The sequence below is a fragment of the Zeus faber genome (genome assembly GCF_960531495.2).
Source record: "Zeus faber genome assembly, chromosome: 22".
In the NCBI taxonomy this organism is placed as follows: Eukaryota; Metazoa; Chordata; class Actinopteri; order Zeiformes; family Zeidae; genus Zeus; species Zeus faber.
In genome coordinates this window covers 23,653,379-23,679,675 of record NC_137209.1, presented here as the reverse complement: position 1 = coordinate 23,679,675, position 26,297 = coordinate 23,653,379, and the positions used below count along the sequence as shown (strand labels likewise).

Below are 26,297 nucleotides of genomic sequence, written 5' to 3'. Positions count from 1 at the left end.
TATATTTGTGTCTAAAGGACCCCTTTGAAAATTACATGCCACATCTCACATTCTTTCAACAAATTAAATACAGATCTGCCAAGGAGCATGAAGTCCATGTTGGAGAACATGGAAGAACCTTTTGGGAGAACATTGTTGAACATTGCAACACGGGAACAATGCAAAGAACGACCCGGTAAGTCCACGGGAGACACCAAGACTGCCCCACTGACAGGTCAACAAGTCCCAGAGCCCCGCAGAGCTCCTGTGACCACGCCCTCCGGGCAAACACCTGGGGTTCGCTCAGGCCGACCGATGGGATGACGGCTCTTATTGGACCTCTTCTTTCAAGGGTCGTTTCTAGGGTGAACTCGCCGCAGACGGAGACGTCGTTACTTCCTGTTTCTCAACACTTGAAATCGGCCGAGGCTTTGGGTTTCAAGAAGGGTTCACACGACCAGATAACGAAGCGGGCCATCGGGTCGTCACGGGGGAGCGAGCGATTAGGAGCCGAGCCGACGGAACCGGGACCGGGACCGGAAACCAGAACCGGTCCTACATGCAACAGCGACCGTGACGCTGCAAAGCTTTAACTATCACGTCCAGTCTACATTCACGTCGTCTCCAGAGTCGCTTCTCCAGGAAATAGCTGCTTTGCAAAGGTTCACTTAAAACAAAGGATGGGTCGGACATGTTTCTTTACTCTGACCGCTCAGCAGAATTAAACACTTACAGTCGGGAGCAGACCGCACTTTGTTCGCTCCATGGCCTCGCGGTTAAATGTCGTGCGTCAATGCGGTGGCCTTATTGGTACGGGGCAGCCGCGCCTCCTCAGTCTATGTCTACTGTAAGCCTTTGTCTATGGAGGCAGGAGGTCTATCCATTGTTAAAATAAGACTTTCCAGCAGTTTGGTTTGTTACAAATGCCAGATGTGTACATATGCTACAGGATACTTGGTTCAATTATATATACAGATTTTCATACCAAAATACTCCTACTAATCTTTTGTAGATGGCAACAGTAATATTTCTATAATATAATATTTAACATCAACTCACTCTACGTAATCAGGCTCTAAGTATATTCTTTTTTTTCTTACTGCATGTAAAACGGCTGCCATGATGTCATTTTTTAGTGCCGCACCCAAATAGTCGACCAAACGTAAGTCGATGAGAAGAGTCTTAGTCAACCAAGTTTTCATTCGTCCATTAGTCACAGGAAAAAAATAAAAAATAAAAAATAAAAACTGCATTCAGGAGCTGCTCCTTGTCAACTGGAAATCAAACCATTTTCTGACGCCCCCAAAACGTATATTTTAATGATCTAATTCATTTCATAAACGTGCCACAATTAGTCGACTAATTGCTTGAACTGACAACAAATAGTCGACGAGGAAAATGTTTAGTCGGGGGCAGCCCTGGTCATTTTGTTTATATTTTTGGAAAATAAATAATAATAATAAAAATAATAATAAAATACTTATCTTTGGTTCTGTTCATGGAAGTTATTTTCCTACCAGTTATCCAATATATACAGTAGTAATAAGGTTTCCTCTTTATACATTTAATACAACAGTAGGTGTCCCCGTCATAAAATTGCTTTTGAGAAATGATTGTAATATTATTATTGTCATTGTGATGTGTGAATATATTCAAACTTTAAGCGAAGGAATATTACAAACTTGATTTTTGGGTGTGTGGATGGAGTCCATTGGTGTGTGGATGGAGTCCATTGGTGTGTGGATGGAGTCCATTGGTGTGTGGATGGAGTCCATTGGTGTGTGGATGGAGTCCGTTGGTGTGTGTTCTGCTGCTATCCACACCCTGATCCGTCGTGATGTGTGGGGTCTGTCACATTTTCAACATCTGTAAAGATTTGAAAAGTCTTGTAGTATGGGCCATGCTTTCAGGCTCGGCGGGTCATTCCAGATAAATAGCTCTTTAATTGCCTTGTCCGTGGCCCCGGTCCAAGGTCTTTGTCGCACCATATGGTCTTTTGGTGCTTTCACAAGAAAATTATTAGGAACGTGGTTTTTCTGACCACAGATTAGAATCGAGAACAATCTGTGAAGTTGAGAAAACTGCATCAATAACATGACCATCACCATGCTGCCAGAACCCAAATCCCAGATCAGATCGAGAATCATGTCATGGTATCAATACTATGTCACTATCCCGGTGCTTTCCTGTATCCATGGCGACGGTAACCGTAGTAAGCTATGCATCCAATCTGGAGTACCGGAGCGACGCCGTCTGCCAATGCAAACACACTGATACTCTGTGTGGGTCCAACAGCTGGACACACACACACACACACACACACACACACACACACACACACACACACACACACACACACACACACACACACACACACACACACACACACACACACACACACACACACACACACAGCTGTAGCCACATCCTTATGAGCATTCCAATGTGAGAACGTAAATATCCTGTCATCGCATTGCGTGCATTTAAACCAAGGCCATTAGTGCATGTGAGGGTGCACCTGTGTGTGTTTGTGCATGTAGTTAATTAATATTTATAAAATAATATCATTTTTAAAATTTGTATTATTATTAGGGGTACAGCCCGCAATAACCCTATTGTTATTGCACAGATTTTTATTAGGGGCGCAGCCCCGAAGGGATGGGAGCTCTGTTGCTATTCTTAATGAAAACCTGATGTCAGTGTTGTATGGATGTCATGGATCCGCTGCACTCACAGACAGGACAAAAAAAGAAAGTGTATTCGGGGCGGTTCTGACATGCTCTCGTCCAGATTTGATCCAGATTGGTCCATTATTTTGACATAACTGAGTGAAATATCGTATTTTTTTTTATCATCGCCACAAATCATGGACATGCGCAAATGGCGGCTCGCACAGGTCACATGATAGCGTTGCAGTCTAGTGATTGGTAAACAACCGGGTCCTCACCAAGATGGCGGAATGTGCAGATGTAAGTGAAGAAGAAAAGAAAAGAAGAAACAGTCTTTATTTATCACGCAACACACCACACTACAACACATGCTTGCACACACACACACACATGCACATGCTTTGATGGTGGCCGGTGGATTCTCTGCATTTAACCATCCTGGCTTGTCCTTCCTCTGGGGGCACAGCCAGGAGCAGTGGGCAGCGTACGTGGACGCGCCCGGGGACCAGATGATAAATGTCCATCGCTGGTCAGACGATGATGTGTGCATGTTTTTAGTGGGGGTCCTTACTGACGTGAGGTGGAGGAAACCCCATGTGAGCACGGGGAGAACATGCAAACTCCACACAGAAAGGCTCCTATTTGGGAGATAACCCGCCGGAGCGGGTTATCTCCGGGTTAAGTGACGTCAGAACGTCATGGATGTCATGGATGAGGAGCCCCCAGACAATCGAAATAAGATGTGCATTCAGGGCAGTTCCAACCTGGCGTCCTCCCAGTTTCACCCAGATGGGTTCAGTATTGTGGAAGGAGTTTGTGATCAACAATGACCACCTCACCAAGATGGCGCCACGCATAGCCACGCATCGTGTCGTTGTGCGCATGCACAAGTTGACAGAATACACAGATGACGTGAGTCACTTACTCTTACCAAGATACTGTCAAGCATAGATCTGGTCACGATTGGAATTTAGCTAAAGAAATATCAGATATTAACTGTCAACTGTACCCAGTTACACAGTGACGGGTGTTATTTTACCGGAAGACATTTGTATTAAACAAAGTGCAGCATATTAAACATCACTAATATATAAACGCTTCTGAGGACAATTGACACGCACCACGGTAAGTTGTACAAAATAAAAACCTGACAACATCACTGTCATCATTTAAAGACATTCCAGAGATATCAATGGATACAAACTTCCCGAATTATAATTAATGGTAACAACAACCATAAGCAATAACATAATACACAGAACATGTACTTGTTGTGTATGTGTTCTGAAATATTGGGCGATGGGCAGAACATGCTGCTCTAGAGATCGGCCACAATCCTCTGTAAAAAAAGACTAAAATACTTTGTGAAAACTCTGAACAAAACTCTAACTTTAGGACCGCAAAAAACTCAGAAAGACGGAGTGGAAAAACGCCCTCAGAAGTTGCTGCAACTCTGAAAACATTTGATCCAGATGAAGATCCTTTAAATCCACCTGTTGATCCTCCACATCTGGGTGCTAAGAGGCTCATTTCATCAGGCTGATGTTCGGTGTAAAGGCTCCGGGAACAAGCAGCGTGCAGCTGTCAGTTTAATAGCAGTTCTTAAGAGCAACACCAAAAATGTTTGCACATGGACAGGTTTTAGTGAAAGGACATAAAAACATCTGGTCGGATGAAACACAATGTTTTAGGAAGATGCTGTTTTGCAATATCAGAATTGCCATGGCAACACACCTTCTGTGAGGAATTTTGCATTAGCGTACGCTTCAGCACGATTTGAAAAAGATGACGTTGCATTATGGGTTATAGCCGTGCCAGCTGGGAAAGCCATTCACACATCATTGGTTAATAATGATGCATGGTTGTTCACAATTACTGCCAATACGTGTTTGAATATGTGATGTTGTTGTAGTCAATACAATCTTTCAGTTCCTTCCTTTTACACCGGCTCACACTTTGCCTGAAATTGAACATTTTCATTCCAATAAGAGCAGTCACACACGTAGAGCGACCGGAACGGAACGGGAACTTGCTTCTTCACAGCGTTCTCATCCGCCATGAGCGGAAGCCAAAAGAATCACAAACTAATTTGACGTGCTGCCAACCCGCACGGATGGAGAAGTCCGGCCCGTCGGGACTCTTCTGTGGAAAGTCATCTGACGGTGTCACAGGTGAAATGCCCTCAGAGGTGGAGACGCAGGCGACAGCGGATCTACTCTGTGTCGATATTTTCACACATAGTCGTCAAAAATGGTTCAAGTTGTTGACGTGAAAAACTATGATTTCATCAGGAGACAGCAATTTACATTTACATTAAAACATATCAAGGTCCTGATGAAGCGGTGACGTGAAAGTAAGAGAGCATGAAGACTGTGCAAGTACGAACCGAGAGCAAGCCACAAAGTCTGTTATGTTGCCCCAATACATACATACATACGATTATACCACTGGGAAGGAGATTTTCTGTTGATTTACAAAGCGAACCATGCCGCACAAGATGAACTTCTGCAGTCACCACACACAGAGGAGGAGAGAACCAAAGCACACCCCTCCATTGAACTTTAAAGAAGGGCCGACGACCCCGGACCCCCTTGCGTATTGCTGCCAGCAGCTGGATTCATTTTTAATCTTCTCAGCGTTTTTCCGGCTAAAAATGTGCGGAACACGACAACAGCAGTACGCATAGACACAGTTGGGATCTCATTAGAAACCGTATCCAATTTCATCGATATCGATCTTCACTTGGAGCAGAAATGAAAGAAAAGCTGTTGTCATTTTACCGGTAGAAGAACATTGGAGTGATTTGATTGGTTTGGGGGGCGGGGCGCTTTGTGACATCATCACCTGAAGTGACATACGTCCAAGCTTGGTCTCTCAGAAGTCCTTCCTGTCCAGCACCTTGCTCCCTGTGGACTGCATAGTGTTCACATACAACCTGTGTAGACTGACACCCTGAGCCCACACTGCCTTTCATGGAAACTCTGAAAACTGTAACTCCTGCTGCCTTTCATGGAAACTCTGAAAACTGTAACTTCTGCTGCCTTTCATGGAAACTCTGAAAACTGTAACTTCTGCTGCCTTTCATGGAAACTCTGAAAACTGTAACTCCTGCTGCCTTTCATGGAAACTCTGAAAACTGTAACTTCTGCTGCCTTTCATGGAAACTCTGAAAACTGTAACTTCTGCTGCCTTTCATGGAAACTCTGAAAACTGTAACTCCTGCTGCCTTTCATGGAAACTCTGAAAACTGTAACTCCTGCTGCCTTTCATGGAAACTCTGAAAACTGTAGCTCCTGCTGCCTTTCATGGAAACTCTGAAAACTGTAACTTCTGCTGCCTTTCATGGAAACTCTGAAAACTGTAGCTCCTGCTGCCTTTCATGGAAACTCTGAAAACTTTACTCCTGCTGCCTTTCATGGAAACTCTGAAAACTGTTACTCCTGCTACCTTTCATGGAAACTCTGAAAACTGTTACTCCTGCTGCCTTTCATGGAAACTCTGAAAACTGTTACTCCTGCTGCCTTTCATGGAAACTCTGAAAACTGTCACTCCTGCTGCCTTTCATGGAAACTCTGAAAACTGTAACTCCTGCTGCCTTTCATGGAAACTCTGAAAACTGTCACTTCTGCTGCGTTTCATGGAAACTCTGAAAACTGTAACTCCTGCTGCGTTTCACAAAAGCCAGGAAACTGTAATGGGTCACACAAGGAGCTTTCACACGGCAGGAAGTTGTAAGAACCTTTGCAGGAAGCCTGCCTTTCTTTTGTGTCGGCACTGCGTGACCCAGGAAGGACAGTGAATGTAAAACACCGTTCTTCAGGGACACTGAAACTAAACGACACCAGAGGAACATTTAGTGACGTAAGTCCACGTGATTGGTCGAACACATGAGCCAATCAAGCACAGGTAACCGACATACTAAAAATCATGTTTCAAACGTTAGCAATAACCGACAAATATAAGAGTAAAGTAAAGTAAAAACATGTTTTTATTTATACACTTTATTTCCAAAAAACATGAAATCTACGTAAAAAAATAAATAAAACACCTCAGGAAACTGTGACACATAAATTTATTTGAATTTTTTATTTTTGCTTTTTATTTCCTTAATTTCCTTTTCCCCCACGAATAACATTTTTTTCATTTTGAGAGAAAATAAGTCAAATATCAAATCTAGCGCTGGGTTAAATGAAGATTTACATTTTACATTTACATTTAGTCATTTAGCAGACGCTTTTATCCAAAGCGACTTACAATTGTTCAAACACCGACGGACGCAGCCATCAGGAGCAATTAGGGGTTAAGTGTCTTGCTCAAGGACACTACAGCATGCTAGCAGGAGGAGCCTGGGATCGAACCAGCAACCTTTAGATCACTAGACCACCAGCTCTACCGCCTGAGCTACCATTATCAGTAGATTATCAGTATAATATTCGCAATCGTGGCACCGCCCCTTGCGGCTGCCTGCGCAGGCGCTCCGTGTCGACGACGCACGTTTTAGCATTTTTTTCCGTTTTTTATCACCACATCCCCCAACAATATCCTACGGCCGCGATGCACTCGTGGATATAAAAACTTCGCTGAAAGAACAACTTTGGGACTTTTTAATCTGCGGATCCAGAGTGGACGCCGGAGATTTTACGCGCCAACGCTCTCAGCAACAACAACAATAACAACAACCATGGAGCCGCTGTTCCACCAGCGGGCCCACGGAGGAAGCACCGTGGTAAACCAGGCGGCATTCGGGTCAGAAAGAGGACGCAACCTTAGTGTCCACCTCTGCCAAGCATCATTCTTACAACGTTCAGTCTCTGGAGAACAAGATGTATGAACTTCGAGCGAGGATTCCATTCCAACGGGATACGAGGAACTGTTGCGTCCTCTGTCTGATGGAGACATGGCTGAACCCGCTGGTGCCCGACCACGCCATCCGTCCAGCCCAGTCCTTCTGCGTGTTCCGCGCCGACAGGTCGGAGGAGTCGAGGAGATCCACGAGGGGAGGCGTCTGCCTCATGATAAACAGCCGCTGGTGTAACCCCAAAAACATCCAGACTCTCTCCTGCTCCTGCTCGCCAAACCTGGAACAGCTGACCAACTCATACCGTCCATTCTACTTCCCCCGGGAATTCAGCAGGGTCATCATCACAGTGGTTTAGATTCCAGCCCAAGCAGACACTGACACAGCACTCTGGGACCTGTATGATGTGTCGTGCAGACTTCAAAACAAACATCCCGACGCGGCCGTGGTGGTGACTGGAGACTTTAACAGGTTGAATCTTAAAAAAGTTCTGCCTTATTTCCACCAACACATCACATGTGCCACCAGGGGAGATAGAACTTTGGACACTGCTACACGCCGTACAAGAACGGATACAAGACCGTCTCCCTCCATGCTTTCGGGGAAATCAGATCACTCCGCAATTTCCCTGGTTCCCGTTTGCAAGCCGTGCATCGTACGGGAACAGGTGGTGACGAGGTACGTAAAGCGGTAGACGGACCAATCAGAGGCCTCAGGACCCTCTGACTGGCGTAGACTGGGACATGTTACAATCAAGTTCAAGTGACGTCAGCGAGTTTACGGAAGTAGCTGTGAGCGTGACTGTGTGGCCAGGTCCAGCTCCAACACCATCATCAAGTTTGCTGACGACACTGTTGTCATGGACCTGATCACCCACGGCGATGAGAAGGCCTACCGCAAGGAGGTGACTGACCTGTAGCTCTGTTACCAGGACAACAGCCTCCACCTGAACGTCAGCAAAACTAAGGAGCTGATTGTGGACTTTAGGAGGGGATTACAACTGAGGACGCACACGCCCTTGGTGATTAATGGGACTTCTGTGGACGGGGTGAGCAGCTTCAAGGACCTGGGCTAATGAAAAATGAGGAGTCCGAATTATGAGGACAAAATGAGCAGATGAACACAGAGTTTACGAGGAGGCTGGAAGTGAATCGATCCAGGACAACTGTAAAAAAAAAAATGACTTCACCAACTGTTACTTCAAGCATTAAGCAGCTTTTAAAAGGGCCGTTCCACCGTTCGAACGAGGGATCGACGCCGAAAACCAATAATAATAAATAAATAAATAAATAAACAGGAAGTTGTTTTGTCCTCGTTTTGCTTCTGCTTGGAATGAGCGACTTTGTTTGCAATCAACTCTGGATAAATGGATCAGATCCCTAATCTGTGTGTACGTTAGAAACACACACACACACACACACACTCACACAACCCCAACAAAGTATTTTCTGTCATTTTAAAAGTCCATCGCCTCCAGTAATACACACACACAGACACACACACACACACACACACACACACACACACACACACACACACACACACACACACACACACACACACACACACACACACACACACACACACACACACACACACACACACACACGTCAACAGCCAAAACAATCTCTAAAGCACGAGTCGTTGTGTCATTCCCCCAAAAAACTGTACATCCCCGAAGCAAAAGAAAGGAGTGAAACCGGAGAGCGAGAGAGAGATGGAGGGAACGGAGGGAGAGAGGGGGAAGGACGACAGAACGTGCTTTTGAAAGAAAATAGAGAGTAAAGAGAGAGAGCGACAGGCCACTGCTCCCTCGCACACCGGACAGAACGCCCTGATTATTTATTCACTTCACGTAATTTCGGGACTATAAGCCTCTCCTTTTTTCCCACGCTTTGAACCTCGCGGCTTATCCAATGACGCAGCTCATTTATGGATTTTTCCCGCTTTCACAAGCTTCATGCCGCCAAAAAACTGAGCAGAAACACATTATGTGACGGTGCTCAGTTTTTGGGCGGCATGAAGCTTTCATTGGACCAATGAAATTGCCGAACGGGTTAAGGTGAAACAATGTAACTGTTCAGATCAAATGGAGCGCGCTCAAACCTCCCATCCTTTACGGTCGTCATTGCGTCACCCTCATCATGGCAAAGACACAAAGAAATGCACATGATGCAGCTTTCAAGTTGAAGGCGATGGATCCGGCTGAGGGAAAAGGAAATAGAGCTGCTGCACGGGAGCTTGGCCTTAATGAGGCGATGATAAGACGTTGGAAACAGCAGCGTGAGGAACTGACTCAGTGCAAAAAGACAACAAAAGCTTTCAGAGGGAAGGAAAGCAGATGGCCCCAACTATAAAACGAGCTGGAAGACCGAGTCAACACACGGAGCGGACGGCCCAGCTGTTTCAACCGTGCAGATCCTTCTGAAAGCCAAAACAGTCGCCGCCGCCATGAAGTTTGAGGATTTTAGAGGTGGACCATCGTGGTGTCTGCCAGCGTGTCCTGACAGCGTGGAGCGTTGTCAAAAACTCTGCGATCATCAGCGGGTTTGGAAAGGCCGGACTGCTGCGCGTTGAAGAGGGCGGCACGAGCTCAGCGGGGAATTTGCCGCCGGATGAAAGTGACGAGAGCGACAATGAAAAGGATCCGACGTCGGATGAAGCGATTCTGAGGCCTTTCAACTCCGACAGCGAAGGAGATGACGTCAGTGGTTTCAGTTCGCAGGAGGAGGAAGATAGTGACCGATGACTTTCTTGGTAGGCTACTGTTTACCGCTAATTGTTTATTTTTGTTACACGCCGTGTTTCGTTAAAGCCTGTGTAAAGTTCATTTGTTTCAATGTACCGGTAGCACCTGCGGCTGATCGACATGTGCGGCTTATTTATCTTCAAAATAAATATTTTTGAAAAATTCAGTGGGTGCGGCTTTTATTCAGGTGGGCTTAATAGTCCGGAAATGACGGTACTGATTTAAAACTCTGTCAGAACTGGACTCAACTCAGTTGTGACGTCATGGACGCACAGGGCTTCGTCACCACGGAAACCGGACACACAGCTGGGTTGCCGTGACGACCAGGGAACAGGTTTTTTTTTTTTCCATCCTGTGACCTCTCAGGACGACCTTTGGGCAGATAAAGTCCTGAGGCACCGACACACACGCACACACACACACACACACACACACGCACACACACACACACACACACGCACACACACACACGCACGCACGCACGCACACACACACACACACGCACACACACACACACGTTAATTGTTCTGGGCGGGGGGGGGGCTCCTCATCCGTCAAACCCAAACAAGAGCAGTGGAGTGGAAGGAATGGAATGTCAATCACTACACACTGCAGTGTGTGTGTGCGTGTGCGTGCGTGTGCGTGTGTGTGTGTGTGTGCGTGTGTGTGTGTGTGTGTGTGTGTTACTGTAGGAATGCTGCCGAGCAGGGCAGCGTGGGGTCATAAACTGGGATGTTTACGCCTCCCTTCATTTGTCTCTGTGGTGGTGGTGGTGGTGTTCGTTACAGATACTCATCAGGGAACCTGCAGGTTCTTTTGGGTGGAGGTTTGTCAGGCGACGGAACGCTCCATCTCCTGAGGTTTTCATTTCAACGCGTTATGAAGACGCAGGACGTGTCTTTGAGTAACTCGGCTTCTGAGACGCCAGAAGGAGCTTTTCCGCCCGAATTTCCCAGGAGCCCCCGGCGAGGTGAACCCACCTGCAGCCATCTGTCCAGGGAACACTCAGCTGTGGAGGCGCGGGAACCAAAGCGGAGACGTCTCCCGCTCTGAATCTGGGAGAGAACGACAGGAAGAACATTCCCCAAAAAGACGGGGGATGGAACTCCGAGCTGCAGAGGCACGACTGGTTGCCGAGGGCGACCACGTGGTGGTCATTCTATAAATGAGCGACAGATCGATGGAGACAACGGGACAACATGTCGGACCATGTCCCAAATCTGGTTGCCCGGGGCAACCGGGCCACCGTCACCGCTGAGCTCCTGAGGTGAAGCCGGCTCCCATCCGCGTTCAGACGTCCAGGAAGCAGCAGCAGGACGTCCAAGAAGAAGTAGCAGGAGGTCCAGGAAGCAGCAGCAGGACGTCTAGGAAGCAGTAGCAGGACGTCCAAGAAGCAGCAGCAGGACGTCCAGGAAGCAGCAGGACGTCCAGGAAGCAGCAGGACGTCCAAGAAGCAGCAGCAGGACGTCCAAGAAGCAGCAGCAGGACGTCCAAGAAGCAGCAGGACGTCCAGGAAGCAGCAGCAGGACGTCCAAGAAGCAGCAGGACGTCCAGGAAGCACCAGGACGTCCAAGAAGCAGCAGCAGGACGTCCAAGAAGCAGCAGCAGGACGTCCAAGAAGCAGCAGCAGGACGTCCAAGAAGCAGCAGGACGTCCAGGAAGCAGCAGGACGTCCAAGAAGCAGCAGCAGGACGTCCAAGAAGCAGCAGCAGGACGTCCAAGAAGCAGCAGGACGTCCAAGAAGCAGCAGGACGTCCAGGAAGCAGCAGCAGGACGTCCAAGAAGCAGGAAGAGCAGATAACACCATAAACGCCTCCCCCTAAACAATAACCTGCTCAGTTTCCTGATCAGTACGCTTTGATCATGAGGGCCACGCCCACAAACTCCAGAGTCCAGCGAGGTGGAGGACCTGCAGCTCCACCGCTGATAACCAATTTGGAACAGATTTGTCCTTTCGATCAATCCATGATCTGACAAAACCGACGAAATAAGTCAAAGTTGGATGTTAAACTGGAGTTTGACTCTGAGCTCTGATACCGCGAGCTGCTGCCATGAAACACACCGAACACGTGAAAGACATCCAATAATACATGTAACCCGATTAAATCAATACTATGAATCAATACCAATGATACACACAGACACAGACACACAGACACACACACAGACACACACACACACACACACACACACACAGACACACACACACACACACACACACACACACACACACACACACACACACACACACACACACACACACACACACACACACACACACACACACACACACACCTCATCCTGCCTCAACATGTCAAACTGTCGACTCACTTCTCTTTTAATAAAGTTCAAGAGAAACAAATAGTTTTTGAGGAGGTTTCAGAGCAGACGTGGCCAACGGCCTGTTTGAGTTACAGCCCTATTACAGGAAGCCTTTCATGTCCACTGGTCAGATGCACAGAACAATTGTGGCGTTAACGTTGGACTCCCTGGACGCGTCGTCCACACACACACACACACACACACACAAGCGCTTAATTTCCCTGAAGCCCCACAGCAGCTGCTGGTTCTACACCCAGACACCGTCAGGGTGCAGCTTCAGTATGAACCCAAAAGAAAATGAGTTTCATGAGTCGCAGGAAGGACGTTCAGGGTGAAACTCGGGACACGTTTCATGATATTTAAAACCTATTTGGTCATAGTGGTCCAGGGTAGTCCAGGGTAGTCTAGGGTAGTCTAGGGTAGTCTAGGGTAGTCTAGGGTAAATCAGTGTGGTCCAAGGTAGTCTCGAGTAGTCTAGGGTAGTCTGGGGTAGTCTAGGGTAAATCAGGGTAGTCCAAGGTAGTCTAGGGTAGTCTAGTGTAGTCCAGGGTGGTCCAGGGTAGTGTAAGGTAGTCCAGGGTGGTCTAGGGTAGACCGGGGTGGTCCACCCAAATCCGCCAACGATGCTTGGTTTCATCGGGGTGAGTGTTTCCAAAAGCCTTTGGTGTGTGTGTGGCCGCAGCTTAGAAGGAAGCATAAAAACACCAGGTCAACCAGGAGCCTCCAGAAAACCAGGTCACCAGTGACATCACAACGGCTCCAGTGCAGCCCCGTTTGAGGGATCGACGCCTCGCACTTTTCAAGAACAAGCCACCCTGACCCCAGGAGAAGTCCAAGTGCAGCGATTCAAATTGAGGTTGTGCCTCCGGGACGTGTGAGATCAACCAATCCACTGCAAACAGGATCCCACTCGAGGTGCTTATGAGGACTTATGAGCATCTCTGTGTGTGTGTGTGTGTGTGTGTGTGTGCTTCTGCGTATAGCATCCCCAGGACCACACACACACACACACACACACACACACACACACACACACACACACACACACACACACACACACACACACACACACACACACACACACACACACACACACACACACACACACACACACACACACACACGGAGGGGAATTCTGCCGCCATCCAAAAGGCTGTTTGTGGATTAAAAATAGCCTTCACATGAGCGCGGGGGGATTCCCTGAGACACACTGCGCCTGTTTTTCCCTGTTCCTGCAGCGTGGGGCCAGGACGGCCTTGACCCAGACGGAGGAATCAAATGATCAACACAACAAAGTCAAGACCTGTGATGGAAACGTTTGGAAACCTGAGGGTTTCAGACCAAAATATGATTTGGGAGCAGACAGGACAAGCCTGAATCCCACAAAATGTTGACCCCCCCCCCCCCCCCCCATGATAGGCAAAACTAACCAAGCATTTGCAAGACGAGTCAAACCAAATGAAAAAGTGTCAAAGGTACTGGTTTGGAACTGGTCTCGATTATACTGGTCTCGATTATATACTGGTAACCAGGGGAGAGGCCTCAGCTGCTGCTCACGTTGGCATCCATCTCTATCTCACCCGCCATGACAGAATTTCCGCGCATGAGGCTGCTCAGGCGGCCCGTTGAAAGAATAAAAACAAATGGTTCTGCCAAATTTAGCCGGTAACCAATCATTCAATGGGCGTGGACCAATCCCGTGACGGCTCCATCAGGACATCATAACGGTGGAACACGGAAAGGTCAAGTGCTTCATCGTGGCTACATTAAGGAAACCAGGCGCAGGTTAATGGGACAGTTTTTGGCCTGAAAACCTCAGACAGACAATGAGCAACTCAGGAAAAAAGCCCAATGGTCTGGAAAGATCCTTCTCCCAGGATGCAACTGGTGCTGAGCGCACACAACACAATGGCTGCAGACAACAGCAAAGAGCCAAAACAACAGTCTTTTCATTGGCAGGACAGTCAGGCTGTTATCAGGGGGTCAAGGGGTCATCTTCCATTGAGTGTTGTTGTGGTAAATTCTGGGTTTACCATCTGAGGCGTAGTGAAAACAACCTGGTGGATGATGTCATAATGATAAGGCCCCAATAAAACCACTTAAATACAGCTCCCCACGACCTGTGGCACTGTTGCAACAAGCCTGCGTTCCTTTCTTAACGAACAACCGTCCCTGGACCCTGTTCCCAGTGTGAGGGAGTGGACACGGACGGATCAGAACGATCAGCTTTAATGACAAAGCCAAGACAGAACCCACCTCAGTTACCAGGCATGGAGCACTTTATGATGTGGAATTATGCTGAGCAGCTGTGTCCTGTACTGTCATTATCCATACTGTCATACAGAACCTGGACTGGGTCGGATGCTCAGGGACAAAATGGTCAAAGACCTGCCAAAGGTCTCAAGTGACGAGGTCAAACTTTCCCCTCGCTCCATCAGGCGGACAGGGCTAGGGGGAAGTGGCCAGAGGACGCTTTCCCAGTCGCCCCCATTTGTGATTGAGTTCCAGGTACTGGAGAACCACCTGCCTGACTGGGAGATGAGAGTCCACCTCCTGCCAGATGGGCGATGATCAGAGATTCCTCCCAATATGACACAAGATAAGACAACTTTTTTGGGGGAAATTAGTCTTTGGTCTCATCTCATTCATCACCTCCACACAACAAAATGTGGTTCTGAACAAATTTGAGGTGAGAAATAATAATAATCCAAAGAAGCCAGTTTCTGGACCTTCACTCATATAAGATGTACAAGCCTTCACGTTCCGACTTTCTTAAATCAAGGCTCGCATCTGGACAGCGCAGGGCGATGACGGGGCGCACGTTAATTCATTCAATTAACCTCGGAAAATGAAATAAACACATCTACAATAAAAATACAATTTTTATTGGATTTTATTTGTATTGGTTATTTTTTATTACCAGCGAGTGTACGGGGGCTGGTCCGCACCCAGAGCGATGCGACTCCACAGGGGCCGGCGGTCCTCAGTCCGAGGGGTTGGGGAGGGACCGTGCACTTACGTCTGGACCAATCACTGTGCACTTATGTCACTGAAGGTTCCTCTGGTGCCGGTTAGTCCCTGCCCTGGAGTAGGAGCTTAAAAAAAAGTCCCTCAAAACGGAGTTCCAAGAACTATGTTGGTTCCTGACACAGTAAAAGGGACTGTTCCTCCTCAAAGTTCTCAGAACTATAAAAAAGGTTCCTGAGGTGCCAAAACACCTCATGACTTGCACTGTATGCTTACGGCCCAAATGAGACTCCCAATTAGAGACCACTGACCAGTAGCCCTTTAGCAAAGGGGCAACTGGTTGCTCAGGTGAAGGTTCTAGTTGAAGTGAAAACGGTTGCTGTTGCATCAAGCCGTACTGTACTGTGATGTCAACAAATGGCGGCGACACACCAGAGGACTTTACACAGACTCTCAAGAATTCCTTAAGACAGCGTCACACATTGGAAGACTTTCCTCCATCGCAGTAGCGCACACACTCCAGGATCCAGGAGGACGGCGATGACGGGTGATTTGAGCTACAAACTGTGGGAGCCCAGACGAGTCCCGGACAGTCTGGACTGATCCCCTCACATCAAACCACCGCTGTTGACCGAAGCACGACTTCAAAAAAGACCCTTAAGACAGAGATTTCCCTCAGATTCCATCAGATCTGCAGAAATTTGTCTGGGACTGGAAAATCCTTGCGCAAGCCCTTTAGTGTAAACAAGGCATTAATACGGAGAAACAGCAGCGATTAACCACTGAGCTTCTACTCGCTTTAATCATTTCCTTCTGTTTTATTTTAATCTTGTGGATTTCTTTTCTAAACTAGTTTGAGAACTCGTTTTTTTTGCAATCGAGGATTTACAACGATTTAAGACCCTAAATTACTCTGAGACTCTCTCTCTGACTGGCATTGTCTTCTGTTTCTTCATGATATCCACATGGGTTCTTGTGCAACGATCGAAAACCAGTTGACCCGTTGTCCCAGTGTGGGCTTTTCTTCGGTGGCAAGTCAACGGAGGATGGGTTTATTTGGCTGCTACCACTGGTGCTAATGCGGGACAGATGCTGGATTAATCCTGCGCTGTGCTAGGCTACAGCTAACCCCGTAACTCACATTATGGAGATTTATCATGTTCCTAAAGAGTGAGGGGATTTACCTTGCACCAGCCACCGTTCCCCCTTCCATTTGGGTGTTAGGTTACAGCTCCGACCTATATCCTACATTCCCTCCACATTGGCACGGAGCGGAATGGCGGGTTCCCCGAGGGCCGCGCGCTGTATTTTACAGTCACGGCGCCGGCCGACTGGTGCAAACCCCCAAAAACTACTGTGTACATTGACCATCGCACTTCATTAGGGATCGTAAATCCCTCGGCGCCCTGGGACGGGATGGCCGACGCCGTAAATTAACGGCAACACACATCTGTCCTGAAGTATTTATTATAGGAGGGAGGGAACGGCTTCCTGCCAAACAGCGGTGAAGGGAACTGTCTACAGCATATGAGGGGTTCTAAAACTGTGGCTCGGCACTCACTGGTCGGAGATCGCTCAAGGTCTGCGTTGATTTGAACGAGCACATTGGCTTTAGAACATCATGATAAACTGAATGGTGTCAGCTTGGCCCCCCCCCCCCCCCCAGTAGGTCCCCCAGTAGAATGACGTCAGCACGTGCAGAGGATCCGACAACGACTGTTTGGATCCTACTTTCACTGTTCTCTCATGAGTGCAGTGAATCAGCTCCAACGATAAGAATATTGATCAGGGATCGGATCCCAGAGAATCAATCTGATCAGATGGGTCAAACTGAGGGTCCTTTATGTGGAGAAGGTTGAGAAACGCTGGTCGAAGAGACAGTCTAGGAGCGAGGAGACACTCGATGAACTAAGACACAGTCAAAGCTCTAAGGGACAGTCTAGGAGCTAGGAGAGAGTGTCGGAGCTAAAAGAGGGTCTAGGAGCTAGGAAAAAGTCTAGGAGCTATGAGACAGCCCCTAGAAGCTAGGAGACAATCTAGGAGCTATGAGACAGGCTAGGAGCTAGGGGACAGTCTAGGGGACAGTCTAGAAGCTAAGACACAGTCTAGGTTGCAGGAGACAGTCTAGGAGACCGTAGACAGTCTAGGAGACAATCGGGGAGCGAGGAGAGAGAACCTAGGAGCTAGGAGACAGTGTAGGAGCTAGGAGACAGTGTAGGAGCTAGGAGACAGCTAGGAACCAGAAACACTCGTCCAGACCACAGTCAGTCTGTATCTGCACCACATGGGGACTCACTCCGCTTATTCACCCAAACAGCCGTTAAAGACCCGCCACCCCAACAGCCTCACAGGCGTTGTCATGGAAACGGCTTTCACACGACGACAGAAGCAACCGGATCGATGGACCGACACCGCACACACACACACACACACACACACACACACACACACACACACACACACACACACACACACACACACACACACACACACACACACACACACACACACACACACAGGTGAGTTCTGACAAACTGGGCCGAGCCGTCGACTTCTTTTCCAAACACGTTTTAACAACATTTGAGACGTTTTGGAAGAATCCTTGGTTCTACGCTCCAGGTTCTTGAAGCATATGAAGCCGGATCAGACTCCTCCAGGCAGAACAACCCATAATGAAATAAAGACACGGAGGAGTCAAACTAGACGGCCTGTTGGTTGAAATGAGGACGTCTCCGACCCAAATTCCAGGTCATTCAAGGCGTCTGGGTCTTTAAACGTCTGAGTCTTTAAACGTCTGAGTCTTTAAACGTCTGAGTCTCTAAACATCTGAGTCTTTCAAGGTCTGAGTCTCTAAACGTCTGAGTCTCTAAACATCTGAGTCTTTCAAGGTCTGAGTCTTTAAACATCTGAGTCTCTAAACGTCTGAGTCTCTAAACGTCTGAGTCTCTAAACGTCTGAGTCTCTAAACGTCTAAGTCTCTAAACGTCTGAGTCTCTAAACGTCTGAGTCTTTAAACGTCTGAGTCTCTAAACGTCTGAGTCTCTAAACGTCTGAGTCTCTAAACGTCTAAGTCTCTAAACGTCTGAGTCTCTAAACGTCTGAGTCTTTAAACGTCTGAGTCTCTAAACGTCTGAGTCTCTAAACGTCTGAGTCTCTAAACGTCTGAGTCTCTAAACGTCTGAGTCTTTAAACGTCTGAGTCTTTAAACGTCTGAGTCTTTAAACGTCTGAGTCTTTAAACGTCTGAGTCTTTAAACGTCGGCGTTGGAGGCGAAATGAAGACGTGGTGCATTCAAATCCACAATCATTCCATGACCTTTCCACACTTTAAAGAACAACTTTAAAGAACAACTTTTGCAACAGTTGTTTTCCCTCAAGCACCTGAAGGCGGTGGAACCTGGAACACACTATCTTTTCTCCACCGCCACTTCCTTCTTGTAAACTTGTACATTCCCGATCTCGGAAGGCGGCGGCAGTCTGACAAGTTGGTGCACATTTGGCCCCGAGGCCCCGGGGCCCCGAAGAGAAAGCAGACGAGGACGGGAACGAGTCCAGACGTCCACGCCGCGCTGGCTTTCCGGGAGGTGGATGACATGGTGGTGTTTGTAGAGGTCAGTTTAGGAGGTGCAGGCCCCCTGGACCCCCAAACCCCCACCCCCACCCACACCCACACCCCCTTCAGTCTTCCCAGGACCTTCATAATCATTACGAAAGTGAATGTGAGACAGGACCTGCGGTATCACAGCTCGAGCCCCGACACAACTCAACTGATCTTTGGACAAAACAAACATGAGACGTGGGAGAAGCGGAGCCCGAGGGTGGGTGAGGTCCTACCTGAGAGATGGACATGTTGAGGTAGACGAACAGCCCCGTGGTGGAGGCGATCTGCAGGACCACCACCACCAGGACCACCATGGCCACCCACGCCCGGGACGGCGCGTCGCGGCGCCCTGCGTCCCGCGCTCCCGCGGCGGGGACCATCATGTAGGCTGTGGACTCGCTGCTCACCGACCTGAAGTAGTCCTGCTGCTGGGGACTGGGGGCGGCCATGGCGGGCCCGGCTCATGAGCGAGGCGGCGGGACGAGCAGGGGCGCGGGGCTGGCCGGCGGGGAGCCTGGAGAGGGGACGGGAGATCAGATCTGCGGCTCCATGCGCGCAAGACGCGGCACTGACGCGTCAGGACGCGCAGCTCAAGACCCGAGATCCCCACCAAAAAAAAACAAAAAGTCCAAACTTTAAAGTCCAAACTTTAAAGTCCAAACTTTAAAGTCCAAGTTTTAAAGTCCAAACTTTTAAGTCCAAACTTTAAAGTCCAAGTTTTAAAGTCCAAGTTTTGAAGTCCAAGTTTTGACTCCAAACTTCAATGTCCAAACCAGAAGATCCAAACTTGTAAGTCGGAGGGAAAAGACCCGAGAAGTGTCCAGAGCTTCATGAGCATGAAGCGACTGAGGAGGAACCGGAGGAGCACAGTGATAGAGAGGGAGGGTGGAGGGTGGAGGGTGGAGGGTGGAGGGTGGAGGCTGGAGGCTGGAGGCTGGAGGCTGGAGGCTGGGTCTGCAGTGTGGAGGAATGTGCCCCGTGCGTGCGTGCGTGCGTGTGCGTGTGAGTGCGTGAGATTGAAAGTGCATTATTGGTGTGGAGCGAAAAACTGAATAAAATGCATCAAACCATCTGTTATTTGCCGCTTCTTTGAATATAACATAATTGTTTGTTTTTGCTTAAAAAAAAAAAAAAAAAAATATATATATATATATATATATACAAATATATATATAAATATATTACATCATACATATATATAAAAATGTTACTTTCCTGTATATATGGATGTTTTTGTATTTCTGTTGACTTCTCTTTATATTTTGTCGCTCATGTTTAAAAACACGCGCAGGTTTTATGTCATGTTCAGCAGAACAGACGTCATGACGTCCGTTCAGCAGAACAGACGTCATGACGTCCGTTCAGCAGAGCAGACGTCATGACGTCCGCAAACACGAAGAGGAAAATGTCAACAGTGCGTGTGCGTGCGTGGGTGCGCGTGCGTGGGTGTATGCGTGCGTGCGTGCGCGTGCGTGCGCTTCGGGCAGACACCTGAGCCACGCGCTCGGTGCTCGTCTTAAAGTGGGAATCCGTGACATGATTCACTTTGAAACAATTCCCTTTTCGATACTTTGTTCGCCTGGCATTTGATAAGAAATCCACTGTTTTATGAGCCGCCGCCTCCGCAGCCAAGACAGAAAAAAATCAATGGATCAGAAAAAGGGAAACGAAAAGCAAAGAGGACGGAAAATGGAATCTATTTATAGTTTTGAAAGGAACTCTGGGACTTGTAGTGAAATCCACCAACACAGACAATCTGATGGAATTACCACTTCAACAAGCTGTCATCACATATATATATATATATATATATATATAATGTAATAATGTTTTTTATTTACATTATATTTATATATATTAAAACATGTATAAAAACAAAATAATAATATATACACACACATACACCTGAAAACCATTTAAAAGTAATTATAATGATATCACAAATTATAATTAGTAAAACATTTTACATTACCTTAAATGTTATGTTATAATGTTTTATATCATTTAATCTTTTTTAGTCAATATATTTTGAAAATATATTTAAAAACATGTCGTTTGGTCATTCTACCTCATTGGTCGAGCGGCCACGTTTCTGCCTCTCTCTCTCTCTAAAATGAAAGCGAAGAGACGGACGCTTCATCTCCACGCCTGCAGCCCTGCGTGGCGGGGCGCGCCACCGCAGCCCGCTCCGTGGTGCTGTTTATGGGGGGGTCCGCGTGTTGAAAATGCCCCCATGCCCCCTCACCACCCATGCCTCGTACCCCAGATGGAGGTCCTGTACAGGAAGCCAGGCAGTAACCAGGCACCGTGATGGTGTTTGATCTTCACTCCATTCTCTCAGATTTTGGGCTGAAGGTTAAGATATTTATTTTATAATTCATAAATATGATACCGTATATAAATATGACAATGTAGAATTGAAAACATCTAAATGATTCATGATGATCCACATTTAAATTGTTTTGTTTTTTTCAACCGAGGGAGAAAAGATGAAACCGTCCTGTTCTTATTTGAAAGTCTGATCCAAACACATCTTCAGTCTGACTCCTCCTCCAGGAAACTGCTGCAGAGCTGAAAGATGTACAACATGCAGATCAATAACATTGATCATCATTGATCATCTGGTTCCATCTGTGTCATGGGAACATCCACTTCACCTGTCTCACTGCCTTAGTGTTGTGGTTGACGTAGCACCCGTGGAGCCTGAGCTGTAACCGTGCTGATGGTGCACAGAAGCTGAAGCAGAGAATCTTCAATTCTCCAAAACTGTCAAGAAAAGTTGTTGTGGGAGAACAAAAGCAGAGGTGTTGGTAAAAGACATCCTGGGCCAAGGGCAGTGGGGGCCTGGTCAAGGCCTTGACACCTTGAAGACCAGACTCCAGCGTGTTCTGTTCACATTGACGCATATTGTGCATCACACAGTCAAGTGTGCGCTGCACAATCTGACCACAGATGCTGAGGGCGTGGTTCCAAAGGCGTGACGCCGCTTCTCTGCCTCCATGGAAAGAAGAGCTACGCCCGGACAACTGAGTGAGCTCCGCGACGTGGAGCGAAGTCCCGCTGCAGCCGTCCAAGTCACGCTACGTCAGCCCCGAGGACCGATCTGCAGGTTGGTGAAGCTCAGCGCTGATGGTGCCGGAGTGCAGGACGAAACAGAGCGCCCTCCTCTTCCGCAGCACCACCTCATCCCTATTTGAAGGTGGTGTTCAGAAGCTGGAGGCCGGCGGTGCCACCTGGGTCACGCCGGGGTAGAATTCACCGCATCCATCGACACAGCCGTGAGGTGCAGTACATCGAAAAATGCTCCGACTTTTCCGACACCGACCGGCTTTCCCGTCCTCCGACTCTCTTTCTCCAGGATGGTGAGATCACCTTCAATGACCTGGAAAAGCTCTGCCTCGCCAGCAAACTGAATATGGTGGAGCTGTACGGTGAGGGCACCACCGCCAACTGCCTTCTGGAGAAGCTTCGGGAGGATGATGAATGGAAGAGCAAAGACGTGGCTGCGAGGAGGATGGCTGTATTTCAAGCATCTGATCTAAATATGCTGTCAGTCATGTCGGACATTCTGAGCATTCCAGGCTGGACAGGGCATGGAGGGAATCATCTCCAGGATGCCAAAGCAACAGGGCGGAGTCGTGAGGAGCAAGCGGCTGATCTCACCCAACCCTGACCCGTCCCGTGGCGACTTCCACTCAGTCATTCCGCAGGACAAACCCCGGCTTAGTGCAGCAAGGAGTGAGGAGAAGCCCTGGTGGAGGAGCGGGTGGAGAGGAACAGATGACTGAGGGTGGAGGCCCGAACAGCTGCTACGGAGAAACAAAGACACTTCTTTTCCATAGGCTACAGGGGAATGCTTGGAGCGATGGTTTCCATTTGTTTGGGAAGGACCCGGTGTTCTGTTTGTGTCAAACCAATACATTTTACAAATATGAAAGTATAATACAAATATTTTTGTCACACTTGTAATTCTAAGTGCTTTTTCTATTTTGTGTTCCAATAAAGCACTTCACACCGTGTGCGTCATCATATTGGAGTCCGTAAAAATCATTACATCATCAGGGGGGGAGAAGATGTAGCACTGGTGCTGGTGGACGGGATATTGCCTGAACCAATGGACTTATGGACTGGGGCTGGGGGTCGCGCTGGGGGTCGGGCTGTGGGTTGAGCTGGGGCTTGGGCTGGGGCTGGGGCATTTGGGTCAGTCTGGGGCTCGGGCTGCGGGTCGGGCTGGGGTTCGGGCTGGGGTTCGGGCTGGGGTTCGGGCTGGGGGTCGGGCTGGGGCTTGGGTCGGGCTGCGAGTCGGGCTGCGGGTCGGGCTGGGGCTCGGGCTGGGCCTGGGGCTGCGGGTCGGGATGCGGGTCGGGCTGGGTGTCGGGCTGTGGGTCGGGCTGGGGCTCGGGCTGAGGTTCGGGCTGGGGCTCGGGCTGCGGGTCTGGCTGGGGCTGGGGCTGGGGCTGTGGGTCGGGCTGCGGGTCGGGCTGGGGCTGGGGGTCGGGCTGGGGGTCGGGCTGGGGATCGGGCTGGGGTTCGGGCTAGGGCTGGGGCTGCGGGTCGGGCTGGGGGTCGGGCTAGGGCTGGGGCTGCGGGTCGGGCTGCGGGTCGGGCTGGGGCTGGGGCTGTGGGTCGGGCTGTGGGTCGGGCTGGGGCTGGGGCTGGGGGTCGGGCTGGGGAACGTGCTAGGGATCGGGCTGGGGTTCGGGCTGGGGGTCGGGCTAGGGCTGCGGGTCGGGCTGGGGCTGCGGGCTGAGCTGGGGCTCAGGCTGGGCTCGGGCTGGGGGTAGGGCTGGGGCTCGGGCTGCGAGTCGGGCTGGGGGTCGGGCTGGGGAACGGGCTAGGGATTGTGCTGGGTCTGCAGCTGCGGGTCGGGCTGCGGGTCAGGCTGGGGCTCGGGCTGGGGGTCGGGCTGGGGCTGGGGCTGCGAGTTGGGCTGGGGTTCGGGCTGGGAGTTGGGCTGGGGCTGGGAGTTGGGCTGGGGCTCGGGCTGTGGGTCGGGTTGGGGCTCGGGCAGGGGCTCAGGCTGGGGCTTGGGCTGCGAATTGGGCTGGGGTTCGGGCTGGGGCCGGGGCTGGGGCTGGGGCTGGGGCTCAGGCTGCGGGTCAGGCTGGGGTTCTGGATGGGGCATGGGGTGTGGGTCGGGCTGGGGCTCTGGCTGGGGCATGGGCTGCGGGTTGGGCTGGTGCTCGGGAGGCAGAGGAGGCACAAGACAGAGTTACAGACAAACTGTCGATTTTTCTGTAATCACTTTCTTCATGATGTGTCCACCAGCACAGAGGGCCAAAGGCATCCAGGTTTGCCTTCCACCGCCACCCAACAACCACAGCAGGATACCAGGCTCCTGGCTCCCCTCGCTGGTCGTACAGGGCACGCGGCGGGGGGACCGGGGCCTGGCCACAGTGTCGGGTAGAGGACCAAGCAGAAAAGTGGGTGGTAGACCAGCACCACCCCACAGCGCCTGCTGGGAGCCAAGATGGATCCATCAAGGACTTGGCGGTAGCTCCCTGAGTCAGGGTGAGGGAGTTCAGCGACTTCCATGAACCACACAGTCGGGCCCCTGGAAGAGGCTCTGCATGCCCCAAACAACTTCCTCCAAAGACAGACCCGGGGGGGATGCCGGTCCTCTGGCCAGAGCCAGGTCCAGCTCGGATGGAGTACCCTGGACACCTTCAGCAGCTCTTGCGCCTCCAGCAGCTCTAGTGGCTCCAGCGGCTCCAGCGGCTCCAGCATCTCCAGCAGCTCCAGCATCAGATGCAGCGCTGCTCTCAGGTTGTCTGGGACTGCTCTGCTTTCTGTCTCCAGAGTCAAAATTAAAGATGGAGTCCCAGAAAACTGCTGCAACGCCCACCTCTTTTGAATCAAGGCTGAAGACTTTTCTGTTTGCTGCCTTTTACTAAACATAACACGTGCACTGTCACTTGTAGGACTTAATTTTATGCATTGTATGTATTCTATTTCGTAACTTGATAACGTGTTCTTCCTTTTCCAACGTGTTTCTTTTGCACTTTGTCTTGATTCTTCTGATGTTTTATGTGAAGCACATTGAAGTGTCTCGTTGGTGAATTGATAATACTTGTGGTTTCATGTGCACTGTGTTATAACGGCTTTGACTGATTTCAGAAAACTGAAAGATTTCCAGCCTGGTTCCCTGGGGCGAGGATAGGTGAGGGGAAGGTAAGGAAATAGGTCAAATAGTTGTTAACAAAGAGTGAAACAAGATTTCTTTGATTCGTTTCTTGCACTGCACTATAACTTTTATGCATTCTATATTTTGTATTTTTTGTTACTTCATGCATTCTATGTATAATTTTTTTTTAACTTTATGCATTCTATGTATTCTATGTTTAACTTGATGCATTCTATGCATTCTTTTTTTTTACTTTATGCATTCTTTGTATTCTATTTTTTACTTTATGCATTCTATGCATTCTTTTTTTTAACTTTATGCATTCTTTGTATTCTATTTTTTTCTATCTGCATTCTATGTAGAATTTTTTTTTACTTTATGCATTCTTTGTATTCTATTATTCGAACGTAATGCATTCTATGTATTCTAGTTTTTTACATTATGCATTCTATGATATTATGAGTTTCTTTTGCATTTTGTCTTATGCTGTTGAATTGCTTTGTTGTTGAATGTTGGTGAAATGTGATGTATAAATAAAGATGCTTTGCCTCGTGGCTCCAGCAGCGGCTCTTGGCCCTGCAGCCCAGTTTGTTGTCGTCCCCACCCTCTCATGTCTTAAATTAGTGGCTGGATGGTGTCAATTAGTAACGTCCTAATTAATTATTATTATTATGTTTTTAATATATATATATATATATATATATATATATATATATATATATATATATTATTTTTTTTCACTTTTTGTTATTTTTGTAATTCGCATTATAGGCAGGGGTGTAGCGGTAAGTACAGAGGTGGGTCATTCAGCCTGATCAAGTGTTCCAGACGATGGGGATGCTGTCTCCACCATGCTGCCTCCTCTACACTTTGCTGCCTGGACTCCATCACAGTTCTCTAGGTTTTATATCCCGTACACATCGCTGTGTACTTCATGATCTTCTCTCCTGGTCTTCATTAAGCCCCAGGAGACAGCAGCATGGGTATGTCTTTATTTACAAAGGCATGCTGGGTGAACTCCCTTCATATCTGTGTAATCTCCCATCACTCACCAACACCTATTATGATCATCTCTCCTCTCGACGCAGC

The 26,297-nt window shown here is 48.6% G+C and overlaps 1 protein-coding gene across 1 annotated transcript in view; it reads right to left on the bottom strand.

The window, feature by feature from the left end:
• Positions 1 to 19,862, bottom strand: part of LOC307246861 (tumor necrosis factor ligand superfamily member 10-like) — a gene marked incomplete at its 3' end in the record, with an annotated part of 85,320 nt that extends 65,458 nt beyond the window's left edge. The window contains exon 1 of the mRNA XM_080022891.1: positions 19,318 to 19,862. Coding sequence (XP_079879017.1) covers positions 19,318 to 19,533 — 216 coding nt within the window. The 5' untranslated portion in view covers positions 19,534 to 19,862. The remainder of the gene's footprint in view (positions 1 to 19,317) is intronic.
• Positions 19,863 to 26,297: the final 6,435 nt, after the last annotated feature.